Source organism: Entamoeba invadens, assembly GCF_000330505.1.
Source record: "Entamoeba invadens IP1 unplaced genomic scaffold scaff_1105074724831, whole genome shotgun sequence".
NCBI classification, from domain to species: Eukaryota; Evosea; order Mastigamoebida; family Endamoebidae; genus Entamoeba; species Entamoeba invadens.
Window position 1 is genome coordinate 25,667 of NW_004443803.1, and position 9,339 is coordinate 35,005.

The window sequence follows — 9,339 nt, forward strand, 5'->3', positions numbered from 1 at the left end:
ACATATAATATTAATTAATTTTATTATTAAAATTATATTTTAAAAACCAAATTAAAAGTGTTATTTCATTTTGTAATAAAAAGTTGTGTATTAAATTGTTATTTATTTAATTAAAACAAGTTACTCTTCGATAACACAAATATTGTAATAAAAAACAATACAAATAGTTATTAAAAAACAATCAAAAAAAAATTAATAAAAGTATAATAAAAATATTATAATAATAAATAAAATCGAAGAACAATTTTTTTGAATAACCACAATAATATTTAAAAAATAACCAATGATTGTAAAGACACAAATTTTTAATTTTTCTTAGTCAATTGGACGTTTTTGATTCACAAAAATCGGGAGAAGTCTTTATTTTGATTAATGAAATGTTCCAAACTATGAAAAAAATTGAACTGTAATTCCCGACCATAAAAACCTCAGAACTTATAAAAAAATCGAAATGGAGTGTGACGAGTGTAACAAATTAGGTCGTGCCTGCCCAGAGCATTTAATTCGAATTCCCATTCTTGGGTCATTTGCATGTGTTTGTTCTCCATCACAACCAAACTATACACAAACCATTAAATTAATTAAAATAATTAAATGCATAATATTGAATTATATATACTATACTATAATATATTATATTATAATTAAAATATAATATAATATATTATAATATAATATACTTTAAACAAATAATATTAATCAAAAGGGTAAAACATCACTTCGATGGTGTTATATGCAGAATGATGGATATGAGGATATGGGTGCCTTTACTATAGACACTGGTTCTATAGCCGAGACGAACAGTTTTGAATACGCCATGTACTCGCAGACGTATACCATTCAATTGATTGACACTATGGGAAATGAAAAATACGGAAGAGTCACTGATCGAGTCCTAACATGTGACGGCTGTGTTTTTGTCGCTTCATATGACAACCCGAATTCTCTTGATAATCTTGCAACAGAAAAGGCTAAAGTCTCATTCACTGCTCAAGTCAGAGGAAAGACAGTCACAAGAAAACCACCTTATATCATGGTATGTATGAAGTCCGATCTACCAGACCCAGAAGAAGACCAAGAGGAAGACCCAGATAACCCAACAAAACAATTCACTCCAACACAATTTGTGGAGACGTGCTCGGCATTCCAAGACCCACAAAAGGTCGGAGTCTTCGATGAAGTTAATGTCATGACAGACGAAGGAAAAGATGTGATGAACGATATGTTCGAAAAAATCATTCAAGCTGCTATTAGTACACACAGAGAGTGGTACTTGGAAGAACACCCAGCTCCAAAGTAATTTAGTCGTTTCGACAATGTTTGAATTGTTTTTTATTTTAACACTTAAAATAACTCCCTGGTGTTTTATTTAAACTGTTTTTACTGGATATTTATCCAAATTTTGATAATTTACCCTTTTGGCTTGTGTGATCTTATGCACATAATATAATCTCTAGAAAAACGGAAAATTATTTAATGAACTTAAGATTTCCCAATTTTTAGACCAATTGAATTTTGTTCAGTGTTATTTAAGGTGTTAATAGTATTATTTATATGTTTTCTTTAAGGAGAAAATAAAGACCACTATATAATTGTCGTATACTTGATTTTAAGGTTTTTTCATTTTTTTTATTTATCCCGATAATTTATTTATTTTTTGTGTGTTTTTTATTCCAGTTTTAATAAAAAGTTTAATATTTAAATCACATGTGTACTACCATTTTGTGGTAATCTTTACTCAAAATTTGGGTTGAAATATTACAGTACATTTGAATGATTACAAATTGATTTGATATAAACATTATTAATGTGAATAAATACAATAAAAATGGTATTTACATTATTTAGATAGTTTATTTAACATTTTACAATTATTTGTGTTGATAAAGTATCTTACCAGAGTAAATAAAATACTTTTTTCTTTTTTGAAGTTATTAATTGTAAAAATAAAACAATTTATTAATACAACCTTTTGTTCATAGAGGTGTTTTTTATTATATTGCAGGAGTGTGATATTATTACGAATATTTATTAAAAAGTGGTCTGGGTATAATAAGGTGATTTTGAAAATTTCTGGTTCATAATTATAGTCACAAAAATTACTTTTTTACAAGTTTTCTCAAAAATAAATTTATTGTTATTAACTCATATGAAATTTGTATTTTTTATTATTTAAAACACACTTTTTAAAAAAAATGTTTAAATAATACTCTTTAAGTTTAGTTATTAATAATAATCCAATACATCAAGTTGAATAAACTTAAAAATAAAATTCGTTTCTATCAATATGAGTCGCCTCTCAAGTTACCATATCATGGTGGTATCACAATATTTCAAATCATTTTCAGACTTCATTTGTATTCAATTAATTGTTAAAAAGTATTCCAACCTCCTCGAGATGTTTCACTTCAATCCCATTCCCCTAACAACAAAGACAATTCTATATTTTCCAAACATCGAAACACTTCACGTGTATAGTCAATTTGATGAGATTTTTGGCAACACGCTTGCTCAGTACACCACACCTTCTTCAATACCAAAAACGTCCGTTATAAAACGAGAATTTTTTGAAGTTGTTTTGCATTATGAAATTTCTTTCCAGGTGTTTTTAAACTTCCAACATTCACAAAGTTCAAAAAATCAAAGGGGTAACACAACACTCCAATTTACATTCAAAAATGTGAATTTTTCACGTGAAGACTTTTTGAATTTCAAAGCGTTGATTCTTCCCGTGTTGATGAAGAACACGCTACTTTGTGAATTTAAAGAAGACAAAATTTTGGTGAAAATGCACGAAATTATTAATGAAAAGATGAAAGTAAATGAAACGAAGAAATTACAACTTGAAAAGTTGACTGGAGACTTTTCTATGATCAAAAGCTTTGGTAACAAATGTTTTCAATATGAAGAGACGTTGACATCATTCACTCCACCAAAGGGTGTAACATCGCTTGGTAAATATTGTCTATACAACTGTTATAATTTGATTGCCGTGTCACTTCCTGAAACACTCAGAAACATCGACGAAAAGTGCTTTAAAAATTGCACTGCTCTTAGACACATCAATATTCCATTCAACCTTAAAATACTGAGAAAATCAGTCTTTGCGTCGTGTTGCTCACTTTCAGGTGTTTCACTCTCAAATAATGTGAAAGAGATAGGGCAGAGGTGCTTTGAAAAGTGCACTAGTATTAGTCATTTTGATTTCCCAAATAACTTAACTTCGCTTGGAAGAATGTCATTTAATTCGTGTTGTAATTTGCAGTTTGTTTCTCTTGGATATTCAATTGAAAGTGTTGGAGAAAAGTGCTTCATAGATTGTGCTGGTCTTAGTGAAGTACAAATTGGGAATAAAGTGAAAAATATAGGCAATGAGTGTTTCTCTGGTTGTTTCAAACTAAAACGTGTAATGTTTGAAACTAAAGTTCTTGATAAGATTAGTGAATCATGTTTTGCTTTTTGCTCAAATATCGTGGAAATTGAAATTCCAAAGTCTGTAACAAAACTTGAGAGAAAGTGTTTTTATGATTGCGAGTCTTTGTCAAAAATCAAGTTGCCAAACACACTCACCAACTTTGGTGAAAATTGCTTTGAAATGTGCTCGTCTTTAACCTTTGATGGTTTAACACATTTAATACAATAAATAAAGTTGTTATAAATCGTTTTTTATTAACATTTTAATGATTCACAATTTATTTTGGCGACTAAATTGTTTAAAAATATTATAATATTAAATTAACAAGTTTTAACACTTTAAATAATTTTGTGGTCAAAAAACATAAAATAATAAGTTTATTAAACAATTAACATGATTATCAATGTTAAAATATGAATAACTTCACACAACAAGAATAAAATAAGAAACAATTAAAATAAATATATTTTAGTAAAACATGTCAATTAAATAACAAGGCGTTATTTTTATTATAAAAATTATTAAAAATATTATATTATATTTTTTCCATATAAAATTTGTAACTCCAATGTTATTATATTAATCAAATAAAATTGTTTTTAACAGACAAAAAATGGTTTAAAGTAACTGGCAACATTTGCCGTCTTTCTTTTTATTCTCTTCCTCATTTTCCATTTTGGGTGTATATGTAAGGCCGACTTTAGCAGCTTCCATAAACAATTCCTTTAAATTGAACTGAGTGAGTGCCGAGCATTCAATGTACTTTTTAGCTCCAAGTTTCTTGGTCATTTCCTCTCCCTTACTTGAGTCCATAATAGTGATATTCTCTTCCTTTGCCTTCTTCAAAAAATCTTGGTCTTCTCGAAGATCTGCTTTTGTTCCAATCAATAGAAATGGAGTGCCCAAAGCATATTCATCGATTTCGGGTTTCCACTTCCCTTCAATGTTATCTAAAGACCCTTGTGAGATCAAAGAAAAACACATTAAAAAACAGTTGCACCCGGGGTATGATAAATGTCTGAGTCGATCATATTCTTCTTGCCCGGCAGTATCCACCAAAGACAAGTTAATTTCTTCATTGTCAACTTTGGTTATAGCGTTGTAATTTTCAAAGACAGTTGGAACGTATTGTGTTGGAAAGGACCCACTCGTGTATGAACATAATATACATGTCTTCCCAACAGCTCCGTCGCCTACTATAACCAATTTAACGTTTTTTGGTGTAGCCATTGTACTTTATTAGTTCATTTTTATTGGTTTTTAATCGAATGGTGTAAAGAGGTCTATGGAAGGTTAAATAATTCATTTTTTATTCTACTATTATTACCAATGGAATTTTGAGTGTTTTGTTAATCGTTTTTTGCCATAGCAGACAATCAATTTATTATAAATTGATATAAAAGTAACTATTATAAATTCAACTTTAAAAGTTAATGTTGTTTTTGACTTAATTATTGAAATAACTTACAAAAAAAGATATTTTTAAGTCAAAATAATTACACATTTTTTCTTTAAAAGATTGATTATTTCACGAAAAACAATAAAATATTTTTGTTTTATTTAAAGTTTAATTAGAGCATTTAAATTGTTATATATTTGAATAATTATTGTTATATATTTCATTTTTGTCATCTTTCCCCATCTCCAAGTGATGGAATATACATAAAAGAATTAATTAATACTTATTTGTTTATACGATATAATTTTGATAATAGTCCAGTCCATGTTCCAGTCTTATTCGATATAAGGTCAAATAATAAAAACAAGAATAATAAACAAAAATACCACATTTTGTTTTTTGTCTCAATATAAATCCAAATTATATTTTCGCCCCAAAAATATTTTTGCCATTTTTTATAAAATTTTTGTAATTTATTATATCAAAAACAAATGCTTTATTTTACTAGTGTTTATTAATACACAAAACGTCCGTTATAGAATCAAAATATTGACAGACAACATAAACAGCATTAAAACGAACATATGAAGAGCAATATTGACAACTCTTGGTTTTAAAATAAACATGCGTTGTTTCAAAATAATTCAACACGCTCCAATGACACGTTAATTAACATTATATCGGTTTTAGATAAAAAACGCATTTGCTGTTAAAATAATTTTTAAAATTATTTAATTTTTTTTCAACTTAATGACAATTTGGTTTATGTATTACCATTTTAAAGTTATGAACAAAAAATTATTATAAAATAGCAAAAAAATAGAAGTTGTTGTTTTTTGATTTTTTTTAATATCCGATTAGAGAAATCTTTATTATTTCTTGGTCTTTTATTGAATAAATCCTTATATCGAATAGCCCTCTTATCGAATATTGACTGTATTAAAACATCTATTAAAGAGTTAATAACAACTTCTTTTTCTTATCATAATAATTGTAATAAATAAAACAATAAAATTAAACGTCCCAAATTTGCTTTTTTCAAAAAAATAAGTAAAAAAAGTTTTAAGAATAAATAACGTTTCCAGACTGACTTTATTTTGTTGTATTAATAATAAAAAATAATTTATCTTATTATTGTCTCCAACAATAAATAATTTTTTATAAAATTTTATATATTTGGGTCGCTAAACAATAAATTATTTTGATTTGTAGACTTTGTTATATTTTCACAGTTATTATTAATGTTATTTGCATTATAATCAGCTTCTTGCTTTCTTTAAAAGTGATGTGCAATAGCTCTGTTGTATTATTATAATATAGTTATACCATTTCGACACTATCATTTTCGTATTGACACAGAAACATTTATTCAGTGTTGATATTAATTATGAGTAAGCCACAGAGCTGTAACGGTTAATGGAGACGTTACTAAACCGTTAAGAAGTCTTTGATTTTTTAATAAAAAATAATTATCAAATACAATTATCAAAAAATGGGAGTGTTACATTTTGTACAGAACAATATTGCTAAAAAACGTTGTCATGAACTCTGGGTTAAAATTAACATTTTTTTTCTATTTTATATCTTATTAAAAATATGACAAACAATTAAATATTAAAAATTTATTTTAAGTGTTAAATTCATTAGTTTTTTTATTATTTCATATAATTAAATTCGTTAAAATTATAATAATTCCCAAGAATTTTGTGTCTCATTTTCATATGTTTTTTCAATTTTTATTATTTTATGAACATATTTTACATTATTACCAATATTATGGCAATATCTTATTGAAATTAAGGAGTTATTTTAATTATGTAAACACAAACAAAAACTCAAGTTATAAGATTAACAAATACATTAAATTAATTATAATCGGCATTTTAAAATGATGTTGTCATTGATTCAAACAAAAAAACTGGTTTTTGCTCAAACTTTAATTTCAAATAATGATCCTATTGATTACAGTTGTACTTGCTCTTCAAGTTGATGCAATTTGGTGCGAAACAAGTGGCTTGATTTCTTATAACAAACAAACTTCAACCTGCGCATTAATTACAAGGGGTCTAGACATTTCCAAAGTTGACAGTTCAAAAGTTTCAATCACGTTCACTGAAAGTTGTTGCTCAACAAACGAAATAACATTTGACGATCGAAGTTATCCGGCTGACACAATTTCACAATTTAATTTTGCCAATACGGAAATAGCTCTTTCTGCTTTGTTTGTACGAACGGGGCTTTCTTCAAGTTATGTTGAGTTTGGTGACCTTTATCCGGAGGGTCTTTTTGTTTCGATGGGATGCTTCGGAGGAACTTCAGGGTGTCGTACAAGTGTTGATTATGGTCAAATTGGAACCGAATCTGCTCGTTCTGAGTTCGTTGTCCAATCTAAAGGCCTCCACCTATATTCAGATATTGACCAGATGTGGATAATCAGTAAAAATAAGACTGTTGGTGATAAACCTTCATATTTATGTATAGATGGAACAAAGAAGCAGACAATTCTTTTTAAATTTAATTACGACTATGTGTTTGGTGAGAACTATGGAAGTGGAAGGTATCTCTTCACTGCCAACTCGGCAATAACGTACAACATGGCGTTAAAAAATCCATCAAACGGCACAGTTTCATACATCCAGAAATTAGTGTGCAACCGAAATGGAGTTATCAGGTATTTGTTATTCGACACTGGGTATGCGGGGGTAACAGATAACACGGAGTGCACATGCAAGCCAACAACAACTTCAGTCACAAACGATTACAACTTCAATTTCCCGGATTGCAGATACAATTCAACTGCATTTGATTTGGATTTGAGTATGTTGAGTGGCAGCCCGATAAGTGTCACAATCTCTCCAACAGCAAATGTGTGGTATTCCGCAATATTTGGCGCATCAAAGGCGTACACAGTTACTCCATTACCAACAAACACAGATGGAATCACTTTCACCAAACTCACAATTGAGAGTGAAAAATCTGTCACTTTTGAGATGAAATGCACAGTCAAAACACTCACAATAAATTCAGTTGGGAATTTCTATTTCAAAGGAGGAATTTCAATTGAGACGGTTTCACTTGATAGTTCAACAAATTTTGTAAATAACATCCTCTTTTCCGTTGATGGAAGTTTTGAAGATAAAAGCAATTTACTGACAAAATGTGGGCGACGTGCTGTTCTGAAAACGTCCATCAACACGTTGTGTGACTGCCGATATGATGGCAGTAAGTTCACAACAAGTGACACAGTCAATCCAAATTTGAACCGTGACGACTGTGTTGACGCAACACTTGAAAACGGACTCACTCTTGTTGTTACTGGAAGTAGTTACAATCCAACAAAAAGTGGGGTGTGGAAAGCAATCAAATCCACAAGCCCTGCAATTGAAATATCTCTTGGACAATTCACGTTGAGTGCAGCGAGTTGCAGTTTTGGTGGAAGTGTCACAATTCCAAAGTCAACAGTGACATGCACACATTTCGACATTTCACAAAACACACAAATCACAACACAAGCCACATTCAGTTTCTCGACATTCACTGCAACACAACAACTCACAAGAAGTAACACAAGTGGTGTTGTGAAGGTGTTATCCAGTGGAAGTGTTCCGTCTCTGAGTTCGATTCAATACACTGGAAGTGACTTTACCAACTGCTTTGAGTTGATTTCATACCAAAGTGAAACACAACAAACACTGGACACGGCAAACACAAAGATGCTTGGAAAGAAGTTGGTTCGCCACTGTGGAACATCTACATTTGATTATGGCATTCTGTGTGTTTTTCTCAAGAGTGAAATGAACAACAACACAAGTTATCAAAACGAAGTACTTCACTGCCCAACTAACACAACCAACACAGTAATTCAGATAAACACTGCAAGTTACACGCAAACAGTGCAATTTGATGGCGTCTTCTCACAGCAAATCACACAAACTTCTCTCATAAAAAAAGACGCAAAAGTGTCACAATTCCAAGACAAAAGTAACACAGTGATTTGCATTGACAAGAACTCACTTGATAAACAAACCATTTCAGTGTCACAATCAGCAAGTAAACTGTTTGTGAGTTCTTCATTTGGCTTTGAAAATACCGCAAAGGCGATGAAGGGTGCAACCGATGGCGTTTCTGTTGTGTACAGTTCTTCAACAAACTGCACAGCCTTTCTTGTCAAAGGCATCACAACAACATGTGAGAGTTGCAGAAGTTCATATCTTACGAATGGTCTGTGTTACAATTACGACAGTTCTTGCACCAACTACTATCAGGGAGCAACTTCGTCAGTGTGCGACACGTGTGGCAATGGGTATGAGGCGTACAAATACGAGTGTGTCAGTTGTAACACGGGTGGTGCAACAACGTGCACACATTGTGTTGGTGGGAAGTGTGTTGAGTGCGATGACTGGAATCTTGTTGAAAGCGGTGTGTGCAAAGGAGTTGACAGAGTAACAACACTCCTTCATGACAGAGGAATCTCACTCAAATGTGCGAATGGGTACTACAGTCACTACGATGTGTGTTTAAAAGC

The 9,339-nt window shown here is 30.4% G+C and overlaps 4 protein-coding genes across 4 annotated transcripts; 3 read left to right on the forward strand and 1 right to left on the reverse strand.

Moving 5' to 3' along the window:
* Nucleotides 1–451: 451 nt before the first annotated feature.
* EIN_412170 (hypothetical protein) lies at nucleotides 452–1,300 on the forward strand (the record flags this gene model as incomplete). The annotated part of the gene is made up of 2 exons (XM_004262081.1): nucleotides 452–535; nucleotides 707–1,300. 2 exons carry the CDS (start codon nucleotides 452–454, stop codon nucleotides 1,298–1,300), a joined length of 678 nt encoding a protein of 225 aa, XP_004262129.1.
* Nucleotides 1,301–2,287: 987 nt separating this feature from the next.
* On the forward strand, nucleotides 2,288–3,643 carry EIN_412180 (hypothetical protein; the record flags this gene model as incomplete). Its single annotated transcript, XM_004262082.1, has 1 exon — nucleotides 2,288–3,643. The coding sequence occupies one exon, from the start codon at nucleotides 2,288–2,290 to the stop codon at nucleotides 3,641–3,643; it is 1,356 nt and encodes a 451-aa protein (XP_004262130.1).
* A 390-nt stretch (nucleotides 3,644–4,033) lies between these two features.
* EIN_412190 (Rho GTPase, putative) lies at nucleotides 4,034–4,645 on the reverse strand (the record flags this gene model as incomplete). Its single annotated transcript, XM_004262083.1, has 1 exon — nucleotides 4,034–4,645. One exon carries the CDS (start codon nucleotides 4,643–4,645, stop codon nucleotides 4,034–4,036), a length of 612 nt encoding a protein of 203 aa, XP_004262131.1.
* A 2,118-nt stretch (nucleotides 4,646–6,763) lies between these two features.
* On the forward strand, nucleotides 6,764–9,337 carry EIN_412200 (hypothetical protein; the record flags this gene model as incomplete). Its single annotated transcript, XM_004262084.1, has 1 exon — nucleotides 6,764–9,337. A coding segment is annotated over one exon (2,574 nt), but the record flags the coding sequence as incomplete, so codon positions are not given.
* Nucleotides 9,338–9,339: the final 2 nt, after the last annotated feature.